Consider the following 27217-nt stretch of genomic DNA (forward strand, 5'->3'; position numbering starts at 1 on the left):
TTGTGTTTTCAATAAAAACAAATTAAATTGTAAATCTTTTATATTTAACTTAAGATGACCAAAAATCCGGTTGTGTCTATTCATACCGTGATTTCTATTTATCCGTTTTCATTTAAGATTCTCATTGTTTTATTTATATCCTATTCATATGACATATCCGCAATCCACACCACATGTTAGATCAAAATCAAAACAGAAATAAATAATATAGTAACAAATTAAATTAAAGTGATAAAAAACCTTTTGTTGATTAACACAGTTTCAATACCATTTTATATAAATTAACTGTAATAATTTGTTAAATTTAATAATTGTTTTTTAAAGTTTTAAGAACAAGATTTTCATTCATTGATTTAAAATGGGTGATAACATGGAGGATAGTAAAAAAGTACCTATGACTGAAGAAGAGAGGCTAACGCTTTGTAAAAAATTAGATCAAGAACTAGATGATTTTATAGACGGTTTAGAAAAGAAAACATACACAGATGGGTGGACAGAAGAAAATTGGGAGGTATAAATATTATTTTTTGAGCTTCACGTTGTATCCTGCATTTACAGTTAGGCAAATTACTCAAGAACTAGAATTTTTTAATTTATATATTTTAGAGGCACTAAGGAACTATCTGGCAGTAACTGCAGTGGTGGAAATTAACTGGTAAAAAACACAATCGTGTTTTTTCCACTGTGTTAAATTTATCTTAAGCATCGAATTCTGCCACTTAAAATGTGTTGAATTCGGGCTGAAAGTAAAGAATGGAGTTTCTTTACATTAGGTTCTCTTCACCCTAGATAGTACCCTTACCTGTACCTTTACCATACCCCTTTAAAGAATAATAAAATTTAAATAAATTGAGCTTAAATATTTCATACAGGAAGAAATGGACAAACATCCATTTTTTATGAAAAATAACCCTGCAGATGGAGAGCTATCTCCATTGGCAGAAGGCTTGGCAAAGCTTAAGTATGATCCAAATGAGAACACCTCAGAAGAGTTGGCAAACAATTACAAAGAAGATGGAAATTTCAATTTTAAACACAAAAATTATAGATTGGCTATAATGGGGTAATTATTAAACAATTTTTAAATATAAGTATGTATTTAAAATTTTATTTTATGTACTTAATTAAATAATAAAATAGAACAAGATATATAAAAATAAGGGCCATTGTGGTGATATTCTTTCTCGAGAGTTTTATTGTCTTGCTCTGGTAAGACAAAGTGTACATCAAATTTTAACACTAAACATGTAAACTTGTATTAAGGCTGAAAGCAGAGCATGATGTCTTGACTGTGGACCTTCTCTGCCTATACTGTTATGTTCAGAATAAAATATAAAACAGAAAAAACTATTCAAAATATTGTAAATATTTTCTAAGTGGTGCACCACATGGAAACAGTTCTTTATGTTTCCATCCTGTTACATTAAAATATTGTTTGCTAAAATATTTTTCTATTCTTAACATGAAATAGTACCTAAAAATGTTCAAAATAGTCAAAACATATCTTTTCAGGTACACGGAAGGAATTAAAGTTAAATGTGATAATGATGAAATAAACGCTAGTTTGTATAACAACCGAGCAGCGGCACACTGGTTTTTAAAGAATTATCGTTCTGCACTACTTGACAGTGAGAGAGCACTGACATTTGATCCAAAGCACACAAAAGCTAAAATAAGAGCAGCCAAGTCAGCCTTAGAAGCTGGGAAATATGGTTCATGTATTGAACATTGTAAAAAATTGTTAGAAGAGAATAGTAGTAAAGAAATTACAGAATTATTAAATAATGCAAAGAAAAAAAAGATGATGAAAGAGCGAGATGAAAGAAAAAAGCAGCGAGTTAATACAAAAATAGAAGAACAGAAAGAAGAATTAATAAAAGCAATAATACAAAGAGGTATTAAAGTGTCAAAGTGTGATGATGAGGAAGACTTAGATTTGTCTAAACTCGAACCTATGCTGCCTGGTGCTCAAGACTCTATGGTTCACATAGATAATGAAGTTTTAATATGGCCAGTGCTGCTTTTATACCCAGAATATCAAATGACAGATTTCGTTAAAGGTTGTCCAGAAAGTGTTCCCTTAATACATCAATTAGATCAACTTTTCCCAGCTCCTTGGGATGAAGAAAATAAATACGAAATTAATAATATTAATGTGTACTTCGAAGGATATGATAAAATGCCACATATTATAGATGCAACTAAAAACTTAGGAGATATTTTAGTGACAAAATATTTTGAGCTAAAAGCTGGTACTCCGGCATTTTTTGTTTTGCCACGGGGTAGTCAAGTTGAGAGAAGGTTTTTAGAAAGTTACCTATGAAATACATATATTTTACATTTACAAATAATTATTAAGATTACAATTTGTAAATAAAGTTATATTTATGTTTTTCTTCTTGTGTTTTTATAAAATACTAAATCTATACTAATATAATAAAGCGGAAGAGTTTGTTTGTTTGAACGCTAAGATCTGTGGATCTACTGGTCGGATTTACTTTGTTTTTGTTTTGTATGAAAGCTGCATTCTTCAAAGTGCTATAGGCTATATAACATTACATTACACATATGTACTAATATATTTTAAAGTACTTTCTAATTTGACATGCAATTTATTCTGCCATGTTAACAACAGCCGTCGTCGCTACGCGACTGTTACCGCGACATTTTGATATTCATCCTTATGAAAATAAATATAATCACTTACAATAATATAGTCACTTTTAGCATTTTATCTAGATTGAAATTATAGTTTACTGTATAACATACTAATAAATAATTAAGGAGATGTCACTGATACGAAATGACCTAGCCTTCGAGCGGCACAGTATGAGTATGACCGACGCGAAAATATTCTTATAGTTCAAGCAGGCGTAGCCGCGTCCGGGTCCACTAGTTAAATATATTTAATCAATTTGTACATCTATTGTGATAGTAGTGCTATGTTTTTATATAGGAAATATTTTATGTATGGGTCTCGCAATACATTACGTGTTGAGTGGCGGAAGTCAACGCCACACTATCTTCGGCTAACAGAGCGGTAATATGAAAATATTTTATGCACAATCAACCCTCCCGAGTCACACCGAGGGACCAAACTACAACCATCGTATTTACAGTCAAAATGTCAAAATACGCTACGACAGCCTCAATTAACATAGATAAAGGGAAAAAAATAATAAAACAACATATTGTATATAAATTATATCTAATTGTCCGTCTCATCATCATTCATCTCATAGTTCTGATGCGGGTAGAACGGTCCGGGCGGTTCGAAGGCGCCTTTCTTATCAGACATCATGGGGTAGGGGTGGTGGGGCATAGCACCCATCCATTGTGGATACCAGTAGAGACCCTGTTAGAAATAAGTAATAACTGTTGAAATTCTTATAAAGATGATTAAAAAATTATTCTAAATAATATTTATTCTAGCCAGTTAATCCATTTTGTCTTGTTTAAAATGATAGAGAAGGAACCTACAATTATCAACATTTAAGTTTAATCGATTTATTCAACTACTATTATAGTATTAATAATTTAGTAATCTAAATAAAAAACTACATTTATATATTATTTTTGGTGTTTTGGTACTATTCTTCCACGGTCTTCACTGACTTTGTCTAAATCTTATAAAGAAATAAAAACAATTCAAGTCATATTTCTCCTAGTGGCATTTTGTTAGTGAAACCTTAATTAAAAATATATATTATAGGCAAATCTTTTCAAATCTTACTTTAGTTCCTCCTGCGGCGTTACAAGTAAACCTATCGTCGTGAAGCTCCACTGGATCTAAATAGCTCTTGCCAGCTATGGACCCGTAGTTGGGAGGGTACATAAACAAACATCCGTCTAGAATATCTGAAATTAATAATTTTTGTTCAAATACATTGTTTCGCTGAACGACAAAAGTAATGTTAGCTACTAATTAATTGCCAAATAGATTTTCGTAAATAAATATTAAGTTGTATCTATATTCTATTATAATTTACAGCAATGTTATTAATTCTATGTATCACCTTTAACCATTATATTTACTTAGTTTTATCCTACCTTTATCCTTATCATCAAGTGTGACTATAAACGCAACAGGTTGTGGGATCTATTCCCACTCGATGAAATTAAACAAAATGGAAATACATCAAATTATCTAAAGTATTAAAATACTACATCTAATGTGTTATGTAACAATGTAACCACAATCACGCAAAATGTACTACGAATAAAATAAACCACTGAAACTTTAATTTTGTTAGCTAACTTTGCCTAGGATGTCAAAATTAAAAAAAAAAAGATTTTTAAAGGAAATTAACATAATTAGGTATCTGTGTATTAGACTCTTACAAGGTACCGTGACGTTTTCTTCTTCAGGCTCTTCAGGCTTGGGCGTAGTTTCTATGTAGGGTGGTACAGGATCTATTCCCGTACCCGGGTCGCCGGGAATTAAAAACGGTCCTGATTTTTTTATAAAAAATAAAATGGCGTACAATAATAAAATTTCAAAATGAATCAACATAGCTAAATCACAATAAGTAGTTATTTATGTACGTTCTTTTATTCGTATTCTCTTAGTTTAGTTTATAAAGTCGCAGCGTTTAATTCTGTCCCTTAAAAACAAAATGACAATAAAAATATCTCGTATTTGGGCGGAAAGTGGAGAGCGAAGTGCTTTTGCACGATTTTCTCTGTCTATCCCTACTATTAGGATAAAACAAGCAACTAATAAAAGAACACTAAATATACCCACATTAAATAAAATTAAAAATTATAATAACAAAATTGAACTACTAACCACCATAATGGTTCGTATAGTTCCATTCGCAAACGTGATGGTCGCAGACGAGCGGCGTGTTGGGCTCCTTCGTGTAGTACGTATTGCCGTTTGGCGTAGTCTGACATTGTTTTTATAATTATATATTACTTACATTATTTAAAATAATTTAAAAATATATAATAACGAAAAAAACAAATGCTATAATTATATGAGGTGAAGATTTTAACGATCATAAAGCTCGTTTAGAAAAAAAATATATATTATTTCATACAAGATTTATCATAAAATTAAATAATATATTCTTTTTACATTTTTGCTTCTCAAAAAATAAATAGAATAAAAACAGAATAATATAGTAATGTCTATAATTACCAACAAGAAATCATAATGCCTGTATCTCAACCCCTGTATATTGAAGTCTAATATAAAGGTGCCGGACGTGATGATGCAGGAAGCAGCTGTCAGTGGAGGTAGCTTGTACACGACGAGACCACATTTAACTATAGCTTTAGGCAGTGTTGATACGTCTCTATCCTTTTGGAGTATCTTTTTAAATGGGAATCTAAACAATACCAAAGTACTATTATTTTTGTAGATTTTCAATGATATTGGTAAATTATTAATAGTTTTATTATCAGAAGTTATGAGTGTTAATTTTTGATCCTAATTATTATGTGGTTTAACGGTTGTTACCTTTATATACTGACAATATAAATTTCAGTAATATTTTAGTTTACTTTTATTTTTCATTTGTTGTTAAATTTTCAATAAGTACCTAAATTATATTATCTAAATATATATTTACTATTTGTTTTTTGTCAATAAACTTATAATTAGGATTTATATTTTTACCTAAATATACAAATACCAATATGACACTCCAGTCCATGTAAATAATTGTCCGTTGGAAACGATATGCTGGGGTCGTCTATCAAATAGTATTTCTGTTCGTCGTGATAGTGTAGAAATCCTAGAAATACAAACGATCGGTCTTTGCAATACGGCGCTAAACCTTTGCCCATGTTGTATATGTCGCTGTAGAGCTCGGATAAAAATAAATACACGTTTTTTCCACAGTAAAATTCTGAAATAAATTGTCAAATTATTTTTGAGTTATAAAATAATAATTATCATTGTTTATAAAATATTTTTTTAATATTTCATTCATTGTAGAGATTAAGAGATGTTGCATGCAGTTAGTTGTTAGTTTGTTAGAGCATATTACTTGTAATGGTTTTCAATAGAAAGGAACATTTTTGATTTAGATAAATTAATACAACATATATTATTTTATTTTCTGTTATCTATATTTTTTTTAAATTTCTGTGTGCAATAGTTTTTTCTATTCTATTCTATTCTAATATTACCTTGACTGATATAAAACTCCATAGGCACAGGTCCTCCTGTGTACGTGGCTTTTCTTTCCGCAGCAATAGAGTTATGGTTTTCATACATTGTAAGCATATTATCGATGACATCGTCTAGAGTTATTAGGAGTACCTATAAGACATATTAATTATATAATATATTTACTTTTTCCTCATATTTTGTGAGTTTGGCAGAAACTCCTAAGGAGTAAAATATTTTTTTCCGTTTCACGTCTTATCCTGTGTTTTCAGGGTATACGCAAAGATTACGCAAAGAGCCTTAGGGCACTTACATTTCTAATGAAATCTATAATTAATATATATTATAATAATAATAATATTCTACATTGAGTAGAAAATAATTCGTTCCAACAAATGAAGACTGAACCACCAACCAATACATTTAAAGTCAGTTACAGATCCACTGCGCCATGATGACCATAATATTGTTAATAAACAATTTTATGACAGCGCGATTGAGTTTGTAAAGGCAAATTGTGAAGAAATAATACAATAAAATTCTCTATTCAATCATTCTATTTTATTATATACATATTTCTATTTTATTTCTATATCTTTTTTCATTTCTATATCTTTCTATTATAAAAATTGATCAACTTACCTTTAATTCTTGTATATGCAGCTTAATAAATCTTCCCAAATGATCAGTTGCTATGTGAACTCGCTCATTAATTAGATACTGTACGAACATGAAAATATGGCAAATGTAAATGTAAATAAGCAAGTAGATATATGTATAGGTAAAGATACTTTTCAAAAGAAAGCGTATAAAAATATAACCCGTTGGGAATCTTATCTAAGCCAGCAAAAAGTTAAAATTTTTATGCGTTTCTAAAAATATATAATTTTCGGTACACCGTAAATCAGCAAGAAAATATTACTTATTGAAGTCAGTTAACTCAGTTAAAGGACTCTTGTAAAGTTTAAAACTGTTTGAATTTTTGACTTTCTCAGAGAAAGAATTTAACAAAGCGAAGATGGATTATACAATAAATTATACGATTTCTCGACTTATTATAAGCTTTTTGTGTCCAAACAAATACAAATAGCTTGGACATACCTGGTCTTCAGCGGTCTTGATTCTCATCATCTCATTTTGATAAAGCCATAAGTTATCGAGTTTGTCTGTAGGGTCGTGTCCGTATATTTCAAATGCATCTATGATCATTGCGAGAGTGAGGTTTTCATTTGGCTCTAGACAGCATGGGTGGTTGCGAATATTGTAGGGAGACTAATAAAAAAAATATATATTTCTCCATTTGTGATTATACAAAATGTAATATTTATTATTTTATTGTGCCAATAATTTTAACGAAAAATGAATGCAACTTTATACAATTTATTTGAAAGACATAAGAGATTTTTTATATATAAAAGTTTAGTTCATTGTCAGTTAGTACATGAGTCAGTAAACTTACCGTTAACTGCAAAAAGCCAATGCATATCGCAAATAAAACGCGTCCACGTATAGAACCCGCCATGTTTCCATCATTGTATCGACGGGTAATGGCGTCCAATTAAAATATTTTTATTGCTCTACATGGGGATATTATTTCGAATAAATATAATTGCTACAATTAGCCTTTTCTAGATTTAAATAAAAAATATTACTTTCACCTTTGTTGTAATTTACAACATTGGGAAGGATATTAATGAATACACCTATATATAAATATCTAAAATTTATTGTTAAAAACAAACTGAATAATTTTATTTCTTTGTTTCATTTGTCTCATTACGATTTATATTAGTAATTTACTGTACTTATAGAAAATACAGTCAAATGGCGTTTAAATATTTTAATTTACGATAAAACTTAATCGATATACAGCATTTGCAAAATTTGGGAAAGGGGAAATAAATAAAAAAACAACATCGAATAACATTTTATAATATTTAAAATACACACCTAGAATTTTTTCCATCGCAATTTATGCGTTAAGTATGAGTATTTATAAAACATTATTGCGTTCGGTTACATTTCTAATTGTTTTCATTAAGCGTTACGCGTTAGGTAACAGAAGAAAAATTCACATCGATTCTTTACTACATTCTCAAAACAACAGTAAACATGAATTATTCCACTAACTATGTAGAATTAACCGTTAGTTTCACTTAGATATATATTTGTAAACATTCTAACAATCAATTCCTTTATATATTTATATTTTTATATATATTTTTATTGGAAGACATGTGAAAGGCAGAAAGTATTAAGATCTATGCTCATATTTTGTTAGTAGATATTTAAAAATCAAAGAACATTTAGTTATATTTCGTTATCTATGCATGTATATAAATAATAATAATATATTATACAATTTCATTTTAACAATCGATTATTCTTTGTAAAGTTTCTGTAAAAATATCATAATATTCAAATGGAAGACTGTTTTTGTTGCTTTTGTTTATTCATCGATTTAAATTATTTTTTCTACTTATACGGGTATAAAGAAACAATTGATTTGAAGGTATGTATAGCATATTACTTTTCTTTTAATTTCATGAATAACATATTATTATAAATTAATCAATAGTCAAATCTAGTAATTTATTTTTGTTTTTTTTTCTTTACTTTTAATGTGGTATATGGATTTGTATAAGTTTTAATGTATTTATTCATTGTGTAAATATGTATATTAAAGATCTTCAATATATTTTTTTAAACAATGAAATGAGATTTGATTAGCGCGTTTTTAATAGATACTTTTAAGTGTTTTAGCGGATGAAGTAAAATTATACCAAAGTTCACTTCGCGCAAAGCTTTAAAATAGTAAAGTTAACAAACAGCTCATAATTTGGCGGAATAGGATACTATTTATTTCATTATTTAATATATTTAAAAAAATCCTAACAAATCATACCTGTAGCTATATTTCTAAAGTTTGGTTAAAATTATAATAACATTGTTTGTCGACCTGCGCGTACCGATACCCGCAGTTCGACTTTTTGATTATTGTTCTAAATTCCAATAGCCTTAAACAAATAGTAAACTATAAATATATATAAAATTAGGTATAATATTATTTCAAAAAGTAGTAGGTATATATATATATATATATATATATTTTCACAAAATAATTGTATATACTTTTATAATGATTAATGTACATAGTTATTGTTTGTGATTGTCATGTTTTCTTTTTTCATGTTCCGTTATATATTATACCTTGCCATAGCAATCGATATTCTACACGTAAAACAACATACATCTAGTACATACTTCTATAATTACTTCTAGGATATACATATATGATCAACAACGAGTATTTATATAAACATTAGTGAATATCAATATGTAAAATTTTCTTTTTTTAATTTGTTCAGCAAAGCAATAATGACAACAGATTAAATATCAAAATTATGTTTACTTTAAATAGATACAATTAATTTTAAAAGCAAAATTATTAAAGGGTACTAGATTTGAATTATTAAATATAATAGGAATTTAATAAATTATATTTGTGGAGTATTATATTGATATATCTAATTTATTTTATTATCTTAAATTTAAACATTTGTCTTATTAGTGTATAGATTATATTTTTATTATGGAAGACTTCGTTGTCGAAGAGTTTCGAATACATCATTTGGAAGACGTTGGATTCTTTTAAATAGTTGTAAATATCATTTAAACATCTAATATAAGTATATACACAAAACCTATAATATAATATGATTGGAAGACATTTTGAACATTGTAACATAACGGCTACTTATATTATTATATCTTAAAATCTAAAATACATAAAAATTCAATCACATCAGACTAGATATTTGGCGTTTAACATTTTAACCGAATTGCAACTGTGCAGAACTTACTTGACGAAAATGCGTTAATCTAAAAATAGTTCAACAATAAATATCTAAAACGCTAGTAAATTAAAACGGCAAACCAATTTTAAAAGCTTTTATAAGCGCGGAACCAGAATCATACATTCCAATGATTCCAAAGAGAACGCCAAGGCCTATAATAAAATAATTATAGGCAATGGTAGTGCTTTCAAGTTGATTTCCCTTTAATTTAAGATGGAAATATGCTGGCCATATAAAACTCAACATAGTTCCTGTGAAACTACCAATAAAACCCATAAGTATAGCAAAATGTGGAATGAAAATTGCCATGAGGATGGTAAACATTATCACACCGAGCCTCCAAGCGAGCCCCCATACTTTTAGTTCTCCATCTAAGGCATAAATTGGTGGAAATACGGTTTTTGGCTTTCCTCTAAACAGAACGCGTTCCAATAAATCACATGCAGCATAATAAGGTAATGGGTAGCTGAGTACAGCTTTGATGACCAAAAAGAAGTTAACCAGCCCTTTAAAACCAGCTGAACGTAAATTGTTTGTGATTACTTGTTGAGTATCATTTTGGAATGTCAGAAAACATAAATATCCAAAAATAGACTTGAAAGCTGCAGCAGCTATATGCGACCAATTTAACATCCATTCAAATCGAGATCGATCCTCCATGTTACCTTCCAGTGTTGGTAAAAAGATTTGCGACGTGTAAGAAAACACAATAACGCCTAAACTGATAGGAAAGTTTTCGAAATCCAGTGACCACTTCACTTTCGACCAACCCCAATCACCAATATAGAGAATACAGTACCCAAGAACGATCGCATTTATTATAAGATGGCTCATTGTGCACCAAAATGACAGCATACTGACGCTTTTCAATGATTTTAAAAATGCCAATGGCAGCAAAAATATACCAGTTAACATCATCCATGAGCGAGTATCAATAGAGCCGTCTGGAAAAGTACCGATCATCAGATCACCACATACGACGACGTAAAGAATGCAGGTCATGAGAAGTTCTATAATTTGGGCAATATTCACAATTTTTGCACCATATTTTCTTCCAAAGCACTCTTTCGCAATACTAACGTAAGAATCACGAACACGCACGCGCTGTCCTGAGACAGGGTCGTCTTCATAAAGACATTCAACAAGAATTTTACCTGTATAGCAGCAAATATGTGCAATTCCTATCATGGCAGCAATTGCCCAATATCCTCCTTGAAGAACAGCGAAAGGCAAAGATACAACGAACATACCCTGTAAAGGAAATATATTTATTATATTAGCACAAAAAGGACCATTATTTATATTTATTTATATTTAGTAAAATGTTTTGTATAATATGCATACCTGAATTGCGTTGGTGACATTCCAGGCGGCTTGAAATTCATTAATTTTAGCACCAGGTTTTCCACCACCCTCTTCAAAACCGCCTTCTTCTGATGAAGCGTAAAAATCTACACTTTGCATGCTTTGTGTTCTAAAAAGTAAGGAAATTATTAGTCTTTTCACGAATTAATAAGGTTAAAATTTATTGTAGGTACTTATGTAATATTTCGTTAGATTTCATGATACTAGTATTATAAGTATAGCTAACCTAGGAGCACCATCTTGTTGAGGGTAGGTGTTCTGGTAGCTTGTAAAAGAATCTTCAGCTTGTAGTTCACCACTTAGGAATGGATTGGTAGGGTTGGTAGACTGATATGTTGGTGAGGTTGTTTCGTTCATTGTAGAGAGCTCACAGCTTTCTCCCATATCTGAGATGAGTAAATATTACATAACACTTAAATATAGATTTTTGTAATTATTATAGCAAGCATTTAATAAAACACGTTCGTTTTTATCATATTTTGATATTTTCAATTAAAAGGAAAAAATAAACAATGAAAATCAGAAAATATATTTTTATATATGATTTTCTTTTAATTTACTTTTCGTGAAAAATAAGAAAACACTTACCCATATTAGCAAACCTCACATTCTGCGGCGGGCGTGGAGGCTGCCCTGGCTTTTCAGGTACCTGCTGTCTCACAGTCTGCATCGCCACATCCAGCATATTCTTGATGGGTGGTATCTTTATACGCCCCAAATTGATCATTTTGTTTTTTTTTTGTTTCAATTAATTTGGCCGTAAATATTAAATCTATGTCTTAAGTAATATATTTTTTATTTTATTCTATATATAAGTATATGTCAAAATTGACGTAACAGGAAGACTTGGGTTTTTAAAATCTACCTTTTACACTTTTATTATCCTAATAATTAATACTAAAATGGAAGACTTCTTTACACTACACTAAATTAAATTTCTTTACATTATTGTTTTGCCATGCACTTGGTTTGAGCAGCCATTTTTATATTGCTGTTTTCAGCACCCATTGTGAAATATACGATACCACCTTTTGTTAATATCACTTGTTTATTTATTATATCGCTTTTGTATAATGAAATGAAAATTTTGTATAATTTAGACCATTTTTAAAGGTTTTCTTTATTACAATGGCTGCTCGCACGGTTGTACTCGTTTGGGTGACTTCGACGCGGGGGAGATGCGCGGTAGTGCGATCGATATGAACGAATTTGTTCTTTGGCACAATGCCTTTATAATAACCGGATATACGATACCTTATTGGGATTCTAGATTTGTAGGGCCCATATGAAATAAGTTTCATAAAACTCTAATGGAAATTCTTCAAAGTAGAGCTGCTAAGTTGTCTAAAAATATTTTATGTAAATGATAATGGTTTTTTTATTATTATTTTAAGATGTTTGTTTCGAACTTCAATTCAGTAGCAAACTAAGTATACAGGGTGGAATTGACGGCACCACTTTAAATGAAACCACAGTTTTAACTACTCTATAAAAGCCTAATATAATTCAGAAAAAAAATAATTCTCAAAAATGAAAAAATATTTTTTCAAACAAAATAAATAATAAAATTATCGTTTTAAAATAAAACGCCATTTGTAAAGTATAACATAGGCACGCACATACTTACCTGTCAAAGCGGCAACGTCGCTTACGTATGTGTGCGTGACACGAAATACAGGTATGGATAAAAATCGTGAAATGAAAAAAAAATCCTACGTCCAAACTGTTGAGGTACCTTGATTATTTTTTTTACTTCTGGGTTTGAAATATGTTACCCTATATGCAGTTTCAATTAAAGAAGCGCGGCCTCTTCCACCCTGTATAACACGAACAAAACCTCTTCATATAACTTATTCTGAAAAGATAGATGAATTATTTCATTGTCTCGAGAAATAAAGAATGAAGAGTTTTTTTTTAATTATCACAAGTGCAACTTGGACACATGATAAATCGCGAAGGGAAATAATAAACGACATTGACCTTTCTTAGTTCTCCAGCCCCGGTCCATTTTAGTTTTACTACGCAATAGTCAACCGATATGTAAGAGAATGAATAGATAATGGAGTCTATACTATTTGAAAAATACACTGAATATGAAAGCTTAATTATCATCATCACATCAGTCTTTCGGCGTCCATTAGTCTCGACATAGGGCTTCCTCAAAGATTTATATTCGCCTGCAATGGCATAGATATCTATTATTTTATAGTGATCTAGGTAGACTCTAGTATCTAGGTAGTAGAGAAAAAGCAAATAAAATTATAATGCAGGGCCTGCATTATAATTTTATTTGCTTTTTTATGATTTTACTGAAACTATTTATATGTAAATTTAATTCGATTGTGTATTATTTTTAATATTTGTGGTGTTTGTTATTATTTATTGTGTTTCTTTCCCTAATAAAAAATAGACTCCATAACGCATAAATGGTCCCCCCATTGGACTTAATCATACTGGAACTAGACTGGAAAGGATGTTTAAGCATACTGTCAAGTGACCTTGAAGAATTATAGATGACGCCGATAACGGCTTACAAAAAAAAAATACAAAATGGTTTAGTGTTAATTATTAGTAAAGCTTATCGTTATTTCAGTCATTTTATGCACTCTAAATGTACTTTTTATTGATTGTTAAAAATCTCGTAATTGGTCTCACGTCGTAGTTGTTATGTGCCGTGTAACGATATGAACTCGTCCAGTGCTCGAGCTTATATATTATGTATTTATTTAATATGGCTCTTACAAATTATTGTAAGTATTATGTAAAAACCGGCAATCCCAAATTACAGTATTAAGTATAAGGAACCATGCCTAAGCATGATTATACTTGTTGCTATGTCAATAATATTATTCTTAACAAAAAAATACTTCTTAATAATAAAAAATGTATTCAAGCATAGCTTTACAATAATTTTAGGATATGGTCCAGTTTTAATATAAAAAAATAAAAAAATCAGCTTCACGGTGTATCCCGCACACAGCAGGGTTAGCTAGGCAGAGGGAACCTAGTGTTATGACACTCCGTTCCCCACTTTCTGCTTCTTTTTTTGGAGGCATTACGTGTTGAGGGGCAGAACTCAACGCCGCGCTTTGCCTCGACACCAGAGCGACACCAGTTTTAATATAGTTTATTATAATCGATAATTACAGCTAATGATTAAGATTTTTCTGGTTAATAAGTTGTCTACTTACTGTAAAAAGTTAATATTATCTCCTACTAAAAATAACATGAGTTCGCAAGATGAGCAATCCGTATCTACGATTCTGTATATGCAAATGAACTTATTTAAGTTTTTCTGTAAGTGAGGTGGTCCAAGAGAACGTAGGTAATATACTTTGTTTTTCACTCTCTGTTTTTATAGCATCACGCATCGTAGCTTAAAATCGTATCACGACTCTACTTTAAAACCACCATGAGAAATTTCCTTACAATAATTTAAATTCTGGTTCAATATTTTATTATTGAAGGCTGCTTATGATATACGACGTCACCCATGTTGTCAAGAGCCAAGTGAAAACATCACCCTGGCTATGATCATCGATGCATACGAGATCTATGGACACGACCCCACGGACAAGCTCGATCACCTCGCCCACTACCAGATCCAGATGATGAAGATTAAAAGGGCACCGGATCAGGTTCATTAATTGTCTAGTTTTAAAAAAAATAATTTAGCAAAAAAAATCCAAGCTTTTTATTTACGTTACAAAAGGGAATGGTACGTTTAGATATTACAGTTTATGTTAAACACAAATATTAAAATTTATTAAATTATAAAAATATATATTATTATTTTTTGCATTACAGTATATTATAAATGAGCATGTGCACATCGCTACCGATCACCTGGGAAGGTTTATTACGATGCATATCAAAGAACTAAAAGTGAGACCAACTTAATTATTATTACACAATTATACTTTTCGTAAGAATATAGCAACATAACGGCTCTGATTGTAAGCGCGATAGTTGTGGGTTCGATTCCCAATCGGTGGAATGATAGTTATATTTTAATTTCCTTGCTCCCCCATTCAATACGTAATGTTTTCAAAATTGGGGGGAGGTGAGATTTGGATATGACTAAATAATCAATTAAAAGCGTCCAGAATTCAAGACATACAAGTTTTAAAGCATCCTGGTAAATGTTACTTCTTGCTTTTTTGCACACAGCAGGGTAGACAAAGGGAACCTGGTGTTATGATACTACGTTCCCCATTTTCCACCGAATTCTGAATGCGTTTTGAGTGGCGGAACTCTACGCTGGGCTTTGTCTGGATACCAAATCGAAGAAATGAAAATATTAAATTTTTCACTTCCTCGATGGGGATTGAATCCACAACCTGCCGACTGTACAATAACACGCTTGTGCTCCTACGCCATTGATATGCAAAAGGGCACAAGCGTGCCCTTTTTATTCAAATTTATTTCTTATTATTGTATCTTTTTATTAAGGTCTTATTGATTGCTCTGGACGACGCCATAGACAACATGCTAACAATGTACGACAATCACAACGCGATTAAAAATGAAAGAGTGGCCACATACAATTCTGCCGCTGGAGGGGCTGTTCCCTCCGAGTTTTATTTGAGTCAAGGTAAAATTGAAAAAAGTAGATCGTTTTGTTTATTGGACGGAAGGTACTGGGATTTTGGAATGGAAATTGCATAACGCCATAAGTGGCGATGCATGCAATTTAAGAATAAAAAGAAGGAAAAAATAAAAACATTTCTTATGAAAATGTATTAACAAATTTTAATTCTATAAACTAAACTTTGTTATCGAGTGAAAGGGTAATATATTTTATTTATTTTTCAGAATTTTACTGCGGCAAGAACGTTTATATTTTCATCTCGGAACTGTACAGCGATATCTACAACATGGGACGCGGCATCACACCTTACTGCAAAGATCGCGGGTTTCACTTCTTGGGCTTTATACATTTCATGGATGATACTAAATATTTTTTGGAGGAAGACCCGAATGTAGTTTTCCAAATGGACAACTACATCCATGGCCTGGAGTGTCATTTGGGTATATGTATATTTAGGTAATTTATTATAGTATTATGATTTTGATTACATATTTTACTATACGAAAGTATGTAATAAAATATGTTAAAAAAACTGTGACGCCAGTCGTGGCGCAGGGGTGCAAGCGTGTGACTTTAAGCGCGACTGGTTGTGGGTTTGATTCGTATCTAAGGAAATTATTTAATATATTCATCTTTCGTTGAATTCGGCGGGAAGTAGTGTCGCGTAGCGTAGTGTCTTAACACTAGGCTGTCTCTGCCTGTCCTGCTACGTGCTAATTGTATTTTTAAGCACCATGATAGGCTTGCCAAAGAAGCGAGAATATTTAACTCTTGAAATATTTCCATTATAACATATTTCATAGGTTTCCATTTAAAAAGAACTTACAGCACATAAGGGACGTATCGACAATGCCCAAAGCGATCGTTAAGTGTGGTCTCATTATGTACAAATTACCGCCATTGACAGCCGTCTCCTGCATCATAACATCTGGCTCCTTTATTTTGGACTTTAATATACAGGGAATAAGGTTCAGACATTACGATTACATGCTGGTGAGTTGTTTTAAGTATTTAATAAGATACGGTTCATTTTTACAAACTTAAAAATTTTAATATTGAAGTACCCTACGTATTACTCTTATTTTAGTTCCTGCCAAATGGGCATTCATTTTACACAAAGGAACAATTTTCACCATTAGTATGTGACCATCATGTCTGTGAATGGAATAACACAAATTTCTATGGAGGTAATAACTTTTTATAAGTTTTATATGTATTTAGTTATTCTATAATTATATACTTACTTCAACTACAGTTATAATCAGTAAAAAAAAGCATATGAAATACTAAATCTAAAATATGATATATTATATGCCAAATCAAGAAATTTATTGTAAGTTTTTAGATAAAGTTTGTCTTTTTTTAGAAGCTCTTTGTCCACGACTATTTCCTTAAAAATATGTGAACAAAACTTAATTATCGGGCGGTTGAATAGTTTTAGGAAGAAATCGTATCACACAAATTCACTTCCGTAATTATAATATTATAAATATGTAATAAAATTATTGTTTTAGAAAACACATAAAAAAATTACCGGCAACCGTTCACGGGTTTAACTCCCGCTACGTTCGATTTTTTATAAGTTTTCTAAAAAACATGTTGTTATTTTTGTAAGTGTTGAATAATATTTTTAAAATGTTAAAAATGTGTAATACAATTGGTTTTAGGTCCATTTATCATCCCTGGTGATCCCGGCACAGGGCTATCTCCAATTCCACCTTTCCTCGAACAGACTACAGAAGCGTATCACGTGTCCACTGAGCCGCCAGGACTTGATTATACTAACATTACATGTAATTGAATTTTTATAAATATTTTCTTTTAGGTACTTAGTCGAAAATTCTCAAAGCACTTAAATTTTTAAAAAGTTACCAACTTTTACTATATTCCAAATCGATTAGAACTGTACTGAACTCTATTCTAAATACTTAAGTGTATATTTTTTCTCGAATATGTAAATAGGATTCTCTCTTGCCAAATGATAATTCTAAGCAATTATCTTTAGGGAGGGAAAATTTGTTAAAACCTGCCCATAGAGATAAATAAGTTGTAGGTATCTAGCGTATAAAAATTAGGACGTGAAGCTACGTTCAAATCCTGCCATGTTAAAATTTTATACGTTTTCTAAAAAAATACATAACTGATTTATTAATGTATATTTAATATATTTATTCGTTTCTCTTTAGATTCTTTGGACGGATGTTGGTTTATGTTCCCACCGAACTATGGCTCTATCGCCGGTATTAGTTACTTAGATCCTCTCACTGTCAACGAATATAGATACACTTGTTCTGGCGGTGCAGGAAATAATAAGGTAACGTGCCTTTTGAATGAGTGTGTGATCTTTTTTTTATAATATTTGAGGTCATCTCCTCGTAATGTAAATATACATCGAAAAAGTTTTGAATTTTAAGTATAGTCGGCTGGAATCCCAGTCACCCCGAAACACGCCTGTCACTGTTGATTGTAAATGAAAATTTCGGCAAATTTTCACTAATACAAAATTATTACCTATAAATTTATTATAACCAATAAATTCACAGGGTCTCTACTGGTATCCACAATGGATGGGTGCGCCACCTCACCACCCGTACCCACGCCCAGGAGATACCCCGACAAGTTTAGCAATGGAGGCTTCCGGAGCTTTCTACCCGCATCTAGATGGACAAGTACCGCCTGATATACCTCTACCAATGGTAAAAACTAATTAAAAAAACTATCATGAATGTGTTTCATTTATTCCATTAAATAAAAAACCTATTATTTTTATTACACTGCTTAAATTTAAATTATATTCTGTTCCTCCCCAATCAAATAGAACTATGACATTTATATCATTGAATCTTAAAGTAAATTTCAAAATCTAGCAATTAGAAACCTTAATAACTAAAAAACTAATGTATTAAAAAAAAAACTTATGATTATATTTTTATATGTAAATAGAATTAGAGTAAAAAAAAACAATTACAATTTTTAATAACTTTATTCATATTCTTATTAATAATTTACACAAACATAACGAAACCTAATGTCAACGTCAAATGACAGCTGTCACATGTTCTATATAGATAATTAATAAAAATGGTGCCGGAAAACATAATATTAATTAAAATATAAAAAAGATAGCGTATTGTCTGGATAAATACTTTTTATGCAGTTTCTATAATCACTAACAACTTATATAATTTCTTAAACTATCTAATACTATCAATCAAAATGGGCGTATCACACTCGTATTCTATATAACGTTAAACAATAAAATTAATTATTTTCAAAATAATTATAACTAAATGTATATGTAAAATATCTTTTAGATTGTCATTTCCAAAATTAACTTATTACATTTCTGGCGAAATATAAAAAAATAGGTTCATAATTTCAAGTACAAATAAATTATGTGTAGGTATTACTTATTGTATTTAGTTACTTTGTCACATGAGGAGGTAAATATAATAAAATAAAAATAAGGAACGAGACATTGTGTTAGCTCGAGGTATGTTGTATTAAAACAAAAGTGGAATGGTTTTTTGTATTGTAAATATGATTATAAATTATTACTAAAATAAATAGTTATAGAAAAAGTTATAAAAAATGTGTATAATACGTAACAGATGTAACAAAAAGATGATGAAAACATTATGTTTAATAAAATAACAATACATAAAGTTTATGATAGATATATGGATTTAAATGCCGAAACTAGATGCTTTAAATAGAAATTTCTTATATTAACTTTTAAGAATACATTTTTAAATGTTAAAAATAAATGATAAACTCCTAATAATTGAATATTTTTCATGCATTATTGGTAAATTGTTATAATCTATATATAAAATATTGATAACTAAAATATTTTATTTAAGCAAAGTCTTCAGTTAGTGCATTATAATGTATAATTAATTACATATACTCGTATATTTATAATTACTATTAATTAAGAAGGCGAAATCGGTGGAATAGTTACATATATAAATAATGAAGTAACTACAAAAATAGACTCTAGAAGGTGGAGGACTCTAGAAGATTAAGAAAATTTGTGAAAATTGTATGTATATATATATCTATGTATTTAAAGTAATATATTATATATATTTATTTGTAATAATAATATAATATGAAGAATTTTTAAATTTCTGTCGAAACTCTTAAGTTAGATAAAAAATATTTTAAAATCATCGTTTGTTTAATTATAATATCGAATTCAAAATAGATGTAAAAATCATGTATTTTTAATTCATATTTTTTTAGCTTTAATAGATGTAAAATGAAATGAATTGATTAAAATACAAGTAAACATGATAATATAAAAGCTACACATGTTTAACGGCCCCTTAAGGAGATTTTCTCTTTTCATTGAAGTAATAATATCATATACTTTATAATTTTTATCAGTATTACAACAAGAAATAAAAGATGTGTTTTTTGTTTTAACTTAAAGCATTAAAACATAAGTCTATGCAAGCTGTGTGTCATAATGAGTCATCTTTATTTACTAAATTTTTACTTTACTATATAATATGGACACCGTTGCTATAAATGTGAATCTTAATAACTATAATAAATCCGTATTTATATGAAATCAATTATTACTCTATATTATGAAATTGGTATAGTCCCCACGCAGTAAACAGTTATTATTTTTTTTTTAAAGTTGTAAGTTACTATTAATAAGATCTTTAATTTTTTTATACATTTTAAATGAAAGTCCGATTTAAAACTGTTATAAAAAAGTATCAATTAGCAATTTTTATCAGTTTAGTTTTGGCCAATGAGTTGAATAATATAAATATATTAAATTATTCAATTATATCAATTATTATATTATGAATTGAATAATTTAATAATATAAATATATTAAATTATTCAATTCATAATATAATATTTGATGATATATTTTTAAAGATAGTTAATCAATATTTAATCCTCAAAGAAAAAAGAAAAATAACTCCGTGGTTTTATTATATACAAGTAATGTTGTCATATTTTATTGATAAATCATTGATATTGTGCTATCGGCCGTAGGGTTGCCATTGTTCACCCGTGATTCATACAATTTTACCTTATACTTTACTTAAAGTATATAGTAATGTTTTGCATAATTTAGATTTCATTATTTTTTACACCTGCGACTCTACATTTTATTTTTATAACGCACATATAAATGGCAGTTTTGGATACTATACTAAGACATTATTTGGCAACCCAATCTTAATATACATTTTTTATGTCAACGGATATTGAAATTATAATAGAGCAGATCATAAACATACACAGATTAGATAAAATAATAAGAAAACGAGTAAAAAAAAATATGAAACTGTTAATTTTGTTCTCAAATAAAAATAAAAGCAATCAAAGTATAATTTTAGCAACAGAATAAATATTTTTTTTAACATCGATTTAAAGACAACAAAAAAGCTTAAAATCGATTAATATATTCACAATCGATATTTCGTTAATGGACATTGATTTTCATTATCGATTTTTTTTTATCAAAAAGTACTTTTTCGGCTAATTAAAAGCCAAAATACGAAAATAATCAGGCTTTTTGTTCTACAGGTTCTTCAATTTCGAATTCCTTCTCCCAACTTTCGTCGGAATTCGCACTCGCATCATCCTTAACCTCTTTATCCCCGAAATAATCTTCTACCATATTGTTTCCACACTCATCTATCTTTTTAACAGGACTTTTGACATTTTTATTAATTTTATCTAATTTATTTGTGTCTTTTTTATTTGTTTTTGCATTATTATTTTTATTGTCACGTGGTTTAGTCTTTTTTGACGCTATTTCCTTCTCGTATTCTTCTAGAAGCAGAATCTGTTGTTCTTCTGTTAACTCTACATCGTTTGCAAAATCTTCTGCGTGAAAAGGGAAAATTGAATCTTAACAAGGGATATCCAAAGATATCGTAAAAAAAGCTACCTAAGCAAAATGGCTTTTTACTAAGACTAATTTAATGGCTTAAATATTTAAATTACAGGTGTAGTATTGGGTCCGGTTAATTTAAGATATAATTAAAGAAATATAAAAAATTAGATATATACTATAAACATAATACAGTCTGATGGAATGCAAACAAGAATAATTTTGTAACTTATTTAATAGTCTAAAATTACAAACTTTTTGTTTTTTTATAATATTAAAAAATTATACTTCAATGGTTAACAAATGTTATAGGTAAGAAATTTAAACAAAAAATGAAATATAGAAGTTTAAGTAATAATTTCAAATGATTTTAAATACAACATATTACTTACCGTCCTCCCAGGTCACATTGTCTATGTCCTTCTCTTCGACCGGTTCCGGTATTATGCCAGAAAGCACCTTTTTTGGACTTCTGCATATAGAAGAAACATAACTTTACGTACGTACGTAACGTAATAATAACAATAAAAAACAAAATAAATAATAAAACTATCGTTGCAAAATAAAACGCCATTTGTTAAGGACGACGCACGCACACATAAACCTATCAAAGGGACAATGCCGCACACGCCTCATTCGGAAACCGAGTCGTATTTATTGGCGATAAAGTTCAAAGTTTAAACAACTTTTAATCAATCTTTAGTAGTATTTTTGTAGTAGTAAGTGTTTGCGTTATTGGTATCTATGCGTAACTGCGTCACACGAAATACAGGTATGGGTAAACATCGTGAAATGAAAAAAAAATCCTACGTCTAAACTTTTAAAGTATCTTGATTAATTTCCTTAGGTATGGGTTTGAAATATTTTACCCTCTATGCTGTTCCCGTAAAATGAGCGCTGACGCTTCCACCCCGTAGTGTGAAATCAAAGAAAAAAGAAACACTACAAGGCTATCAACAAGTGTAGCATAATAAATTAAATTAAAATCAGCTTCACGCTGTATCTGATAAGAATAATAAAAAATCAAACTCACTCCTCAATAGGTTGAACCGTCTGCAGAGGCAGGTGAGCCAACACCGGGTCAGCTGTAGGCGTCTCCTCGACGTGCTTGCGAGATGCTGCAGCCAAACGATCTTGTAGTAACGCCACACGGAAGAGATATCTGGAAATAATAATTTTTAAAGTTGTTTAAGACACTCTGTTCTTCACATTCTGCTGAATTTTTGAGACATTGTGCGCTGCGCAGTGCAATTCAACGCCGCGCTTTGCCTTGCTACTAAAGCGAGGATGTTGTTTAGACATTCTGGTGCACTCTCTGCCTATATAAGAGATGTTGTGTGTTGAATGGTGGATTTAACAGAACTCTTTATGCAACATAATTTAAAAAATTATAACAATTAATATAAAACTCAAATATAATTTCACACAACTATCGTTTATTACTGCGTTATGGTATATATTTCAAGTTATTTATAAATAATTTATCTTAAGTAATCCACCAAAAAAAAAAGGATTTTATCAAAATATATATTTAACTAAATTCAGTTGCTTTACTTTAGAAATTATCGGTTCCACGGCTTTGAAAAACAAGTAAACATATATAAATATATTTTGTATACAGAACTAATACAAAAAAAACAACTAACCTTTCCCAAAACTCCTCATGAGACACTGCATCTGGCACCAGCTTGTCATACTGTGACTTTAATATCGGGTTCGAGTCCAGGCGACGCACCACTGAGGCTAAAGTGATTACTGTCTCTGAGTCCTCGAGGCTACCTTTCCAGGCTTCGAATTCTGGACTGTATGCTGGGACAATGTAGGTGGCATCTACACGTTGGAGGGCTTCTAGTTCTTTCTGTAGATTAAAATTTAAAAATGCATTGCAATTTCATATAGTTTTTATACATTAAAATAGGCACAATGAGTGCTAGTAAAAATTACTAAAATTATTGGAGTCCTATTACAAGACACGCATTAATTATAAATGTAGGATTAATAATTATTTAGAAAAATATGGCACAAAACACGGCAAGCTTTAAATATCATGGCATAATAATCTTGCACAATAATCACAGTATGGTCAACCAGCCCTGACTATCCTGAAGTTTCAAGAAGAAAGAAGAAGTAAAGGTTTTCTGAACTTTTACGCAATGTTGGAACGAAGTGTCTTAACCCAGATACACTCCATCTGCCCTATGCGGGATACAGCCTGAACTAAAAAAAATAACAAAAAATACCTTGTACGTGGACAGCATAGTGGTATCACCAGACGACAGGATCACTTCGGTGTCATCTTCATCATCTGGCTCCGGGTTTAGAACTGTACTTACTTGACCTGAATACATAATAATCAAATTATACAGGATGGAAGTGTCTGCGCTCCTTTTACGGCAGCATATAGGGAAAAATATTTCAAACCTATACCTAGAAAAATAATTAAGATACATCAACAGTTTAAAAAAAATATTAAAATTATTTTTTAGCACATTGTTAATAAAAAGAATGCAGTACATACCTATAAAACTGCTCAAACTTTTCTTCATTACATTTGCAGTTGATTCAGGAGAGTCCAACTAAAAAAAAAACAGCTTAATAAATTGATTGCCTATGATTGTAAATAATAGATTGTTGCTATTATTATAATTTTTTTTTACAAAATAGCTAATATTTAATAATAAATCACAACAAGACAAAATTATTTTAATTTTGGCATACCTATTTACTTTTCATGTTATGTAAAACAATAATAATAAGAAATTAAAATTAATTAAACAAAAGATAAGTAAGATAGTAAAGAAAAAACATAGATAAATAAAACGGATATAAAATTAATGATGTCTCTTCATAATTATTTTAAAAAATCAGCTTCATGCTCCTGTACCCTTGTGAGGCCTTGGTGCCGAAGGCCTGGCCTTGGAGTGAAGAAATGAAAATGTTAATAAATAATAATTAATTCCCTCGAGTGGGGATTGTGTCCAGAACCATTGTGTTACAGTCACACCTTGTGCCCCTGCACTGTGACAGCTTCAGTGGCCTTCATAATTATTATTGCCTTTACTTATTCACAAACTCAACTTTACACACAAGAATATAAAAAAAACATTCAAATCGTAAAACTAACACATAAAATAAAATATATAAGTAAAACAAGTAATAAAATAGTACTTAACAACTCACTTTCAAAGTTTTACCGATCACATTAGACGTGGAACTGAACACATGACTGGCTTCACTTTTTACTGCTGTACCTATTTCATCTAGATCTTTCTTTACCATTGTGTAAACTTCTGCTGACTGTAAAAATGTTAATATATATGTAATGTATATTAAATGTTTCAAAGTTCTCTTTATAATTACAATATATTTTGGATGTATATGCAACTTATGAGACTGTAAGCCCAACGGTTGTGGGTTTGATTCTTTTTCAGGAAATGAAATATCTTAATTTTTTTTGCTATGGTAAAATGATAATGTGTGACATGTAGACCCTCTGTTCAATATGCAATGTTTATAAAATTAGGCAGTGTGTGCAGAATTAAATGGAGTGTCTCAATACCTACCCTTCTATATAGTGATTATTATTCTAGTGCCATATTCAAAGTTTAATATACAAATTAATTAGTTATGTTTATTACCAGGTTGAGATCCTTTAAATTAAAGACATTATGCTATTATACCTAATTCTATATATTTAAATCTAAACCTGGTCCCAAGAACCAATTTAATAAAATACCTTGGATTTTGCTGATGAGATCCACGAGTCCCACCAGTTGCCTGATGATTTCTCTTCCTGTTTAGGTGTGGTGTCAGCATTATTGGGATTTATTTCACTGCTATAATAAAACACAACAATTTAAAAAACAATACTAATTAATATTTATAAAAGAAATGTTAACTAAACTTCAAGCTTTGCTTTATGTCAAGTTTCCTTAAATTTTCTATTTTATTGTTATCATAGATAGTTAAGTTACACTTAGTCAGACTTTGTGCCTCTGCACCATAACGGGCCTCAACTGTTTTTAACTCTAATATAAAAATTATTGTATTAAAATGTGGCATTTCAGATGCCACATTTAAACAAAATAAATATTAAATAAGCAGTAAATTTTATATAACTACCAATATTATAATAAGTTAATTTTATTTTTTAAATTTCTCTGTTTTGTCTTAAAATGAAATTATAAATAATGAAACCTTTTTTCAGCTTCATGCTGTTTATCACATACAGAAGGGTAGGCAAAAAGAATGTCATGTCAAGACATTCTATTTTTAGCTTTCCGCAGAAATTTTAAACATTGCAGAACATTACACAGCGCTTTTCCTTCCTAAAGTAGAGGAATGACAATAGTTCCAACCATAACACCTACCAGCTAGCCTGATAGAGAAACTTAATATAAGATGAAGAAATATTTCGTTATGTAAGGCTAGTAATTTTTATTATTATACTCAGAATAGTCTTTGATGAACAAAGCTCACATGAGTGCAAGTACACAAAGGTAGTTAGGTATTACAGGATTTGAAAATATTGTAAGAATTATTCACATTGTTTTAATATTTTTTTAAAGTATTTTACATTAAATATACAAAAAAATAAATTCATGACCTAATTTACCTGGCATAAAAATCATGTCTGGTCTGATAAGATTAGTATTATTTGCTAACAGATTAATAAAGCATATAAGCAAACCAATAAGAGATAAAAATCCAAATAGCAGTGTTATTTAGTAATTAGTTTGCTTTGGTTTAAATTGCAAAGGTGTAGATTAGAGGTCACGCAGTAAAAATTTGTTATACTACAGATAAGAACCTTAGGCGGAACAAAATAAATTAACATATACAATAGTTATCATAATAAACAGGTTCTTTTTATAATGATGTTTCAAGGTGTAAGAATAGTAACTAGAAGGAAATAAATAATCAACTTATACGTATTAATTTTATGGGTATAAAAATCGAGAGCAATGTTTATTTATATAATACCTTTTAAACAAAAATGGTTAAAAATAACAAAAGTTAAACTTACTTTTCAGCCATAACGTTGTGATTTTGTAATTAAACCTGTTTAAAATTTACATGGATTTATACGCGAGTATGATTGTTGTAATGTTTTTGTTATTACACGAGATTTAGAACAATTTTTGACATAGTTTTGTTTGCGTTGACATTTGTATAACTTTATTTTTTTATCTGCGAAGTGCAAGCACCTTGCACAGATTAAAAATAAGTTAATATTAAAAAATAAATTAATCGAAATTTACGGCAAAATATGGAACAAAAACTATAAAAATATTATTTTTTAAAAATAAAATTTTCGATAGTTTATTTATACATACCAAAATTATGTTATAATTTACTAAAAAATAAAAGCTTATAATGTAAACAAGTGAAGGCGGCAAAATTTAAAATAAAAATAA

At 29.7% G+C, this 27217-nt stretch overlaps 5 protein-coding genes across 6 annotated transcripts; 2 read left to right on the plus strand and 3 right to left on the minus strand.

Moving 5' to 3' along the window:
• Positions 1–129: 129 nt before the first annotated feature.
• Positions 130–2395, plus strand: Dpit47 (DNA polymerase interacting tpr containing protein of 47kD). Its single transcript, XM_085194124.1, has 3 exons — positions 130–511; positions 873–1063; positions 1513–2395. Exons 1-3 carry the CDS (start codon positions 359–361, stop codon positions 2321–2323), a joined length of 1155 nt encoding a protein of 384 aa, XP_085050250.1. The 5' UTR covers positions 130–358; the 3' UTR covers positions 2324–2395.
• A 796-nt stretch (positions 2396–3191) lies between these two features.
• Positions 3192–7942, minus strand: LOC146533421 (uncharacterized). The gene is made up of 10 exons (XM_085194125.1): positions 7578–7942; positions 7220–7390; positions 6761–6838; positions 6139–6271; positions 5624–5855; positions 5144–5333; positions 4790–4889; positions 4342–4452; positions 3734–3858; positions 3192–3355 (listed from the first exon to the last, which is right to left on the minus strand). The coding sequence occupies exons 1-10, from the start codon at positions 7638–7640 to the stop codon at positions 3209–3211; spliced, it is 1350 nt and encodes a 449-aa protein (XP_085050251.1). The 5' UTR covers positions 7641–7942; the 3' UTR covers positions 3192–3208.
• Positions 7943–8034: 92 nt separating this feature from the next.
• Positions 8035–12585, minus strand: VGAT (vesicular GABA transporter). Its single transcript, XM_085194123.1, has 4 exons — positions 11929–12585; positions 11567–11726; positions 11320–11449; positions 8035–11226 (listed from the first exon to the last, which is right to left on the minus strand). The coding sequence occupies exons 1-4, from the start codon at positions 12065–12067 to the stop codon at positions 10042–10044; spliced, it is 1614 nt and encodes a 537-aa protein (XP_085050249.1). The 5' UTR covers positions 12068–12585; the 3' UTR covers positions 8035–10041.
• A 2207-nt stretch (positions 12586–14792) lies between these two features.
• Positions 14793–18657, plus strand: LOC146533423 (uncharacterized). The gene is made up of 9 exons (XM_085194593.1): positions 14793–14978; positions 15148–15225; positions 15793–15934; positions 16156–16387; positions 16735–16924; positions 17019–17118; positions 17599–17724; positions 18118–18245; positions 18475–18657. The coding sequence occupies exons 1-9, from the start codon at positions 14871–14873 to the stop codon at positions 18640–18642; spliced, it is 1272 nt and encodes a 423-aa protein (XP_085050719.1). The 5' UTR covers positions 14793–14870; the 3' UTR covers positions 18643–18657.
• Positions 18658–18895: 238 nt separating this feature from the next.
• LOC146533424 (BSD domain-containing protein 1-like) lies at positions 18896–26981 on the minus strand. 2 transcript variants are annotated; one of them, XM_085194596.1, is made up of 9 exons: positions 26827–26981; positions 25537–25636; positions 24981–25097; positions 24319–24376; positions 24041–24138; positions 23447–23658; positions 22834–22962; positions 22193–22272; positions 18896–21790 (listed from the first exon to the last, which is right to left on the minus strand). In XM_085194596.1, the coding sequence occupies exons 1-9, from the start codon at positions 26835–26837 to the stop codon at positions 21471–21473; spliced, it is 1125 nt and encodes a 374-aa protein (XP_085050722.1). In that variant the 5' UTR covers positions 26838–26981; the 3' UTR covers positions 18896–21470. The 2 variants fall into 2 exon arrangements, with proteins under 2 accessions (XP_085050722.1, XP_085050721.1); XM_085194595.1 differs by having other exon boundaries at positions 18896–21793.
• Between the last annotated feature and the right edge of the window lie 236 nt (positions 26982–27217).

Source organism: Heliconius melpomene, chromosome 12, assembly GCF_056956725.1.
Source record: "Heliconius melpomene rosina isolate 202511_hmr_F chromosome 12, ASM5695672v1, whole genome shotgun sequence".
In the NCBI taxonomy this organism is placed as follows: Eukaryota; Metazoa; Arthropoda; class Insecta; order Lepidoptera; family Nymphalidae; genus Heliconius; species Heliconius melpomene.

Bases quoted from the DNA above. Each gene is read 5' to 3' on its own strand.
- LOC146533421 (XM_085194125.1), bottom strand. From the start codon at position 7,640: ATGGCGGGTTCTATACGTGGACGCGTTTTATTTGCGATATGCATTGGC. The intron at 5,856-6,138 runs GTAATATTAGAA...AATTTATTTCAG, and splicing joins GGAGTTTTATATCAGTCAAG to AATTTTACTGTGGAAAAAAC. The intron at 5,334-5,623 runs GTAAAAATATAA...GGTATTGTTTAG, and splicing joins ATTGGTATTTGTATATTTAG to ATTCCCATTTAAAAAGATAC.
- Dpit47 (XM_085194124.1), top strand. From the start codon at position 359: ATGGGTGATAACATGGAGGATAGTAAAAAAGTACCTATGACTGAAGAA. The intron at 512-872 runs GTATAAATATTA...TATTTCATACAG, and splicing joins GGACAGAAGAAAATTGGGAG to GAAGAAATGGACAAACATCC. The intron at 1,064-1,512 runs GTAATTATTAAA...ATATCTTTTCAG, and splicing joins TATAGATTGGCTATAATGGG to GTACACGGAAGGAATTAAAG.
- LOC146533424 (XM_085194595.1), bottom strand. The intron at 22,273-22,833 runs GTGAGTTTGATT...TTCTATATGCAG, and splicing joins ACGGTTCAACCTATTGAGGA to AAGTCCAAAAAAGGTGCTTT. The intron at 21,794-22,192 runs GTAAGTAATATG...CTTTTCACGCAG, and splicing joins CAATGTGACCTGGGAGGACG to AAGATTTTGCAAACGATGTA.
- LOC146533423 (XM_085194593.1), top strand. From the start codon at position 14,871: ATGATCATCGATGCATACGAGATCTATGGACACGACCCCACGGACAAG. The intron at 15,226-15,792 runs GTGAGACCAACT...CTTTTTATTAAG, and splicing joins TGCATATCAAAGAACTAAAA to GTCTTATTGATTGCTCTGGA. The intron at 16,925-17,018 runs GTGAGTTGTTTT...CTCTTATTTTAG, and splicing joins GACATTACGATTACATGCTG to TTCCTGCCAAATGGGCATTC.
- VGAT (XM_085194123.1), bottom strand. From the start codon at position 12,067: ATGATCAATTTGGGGCGTATAAAGATACCACCCATCAAGAATATGCTG. The intron at 11,727-11,928 runs GTAAGTGTTTTC...TACTCATCTCAG, and splicing joins TGTGAGGTTTGCTAATATGG to ATATGGGAGAAAGCTGTGAG. The intron at 11,227-11,319 runs GTATGCATATTA...TTTCCTTTACAG, and splicing joins ATGTCACCAACGCAATTCAG to GGTATGTTCGTTGTATCTTT.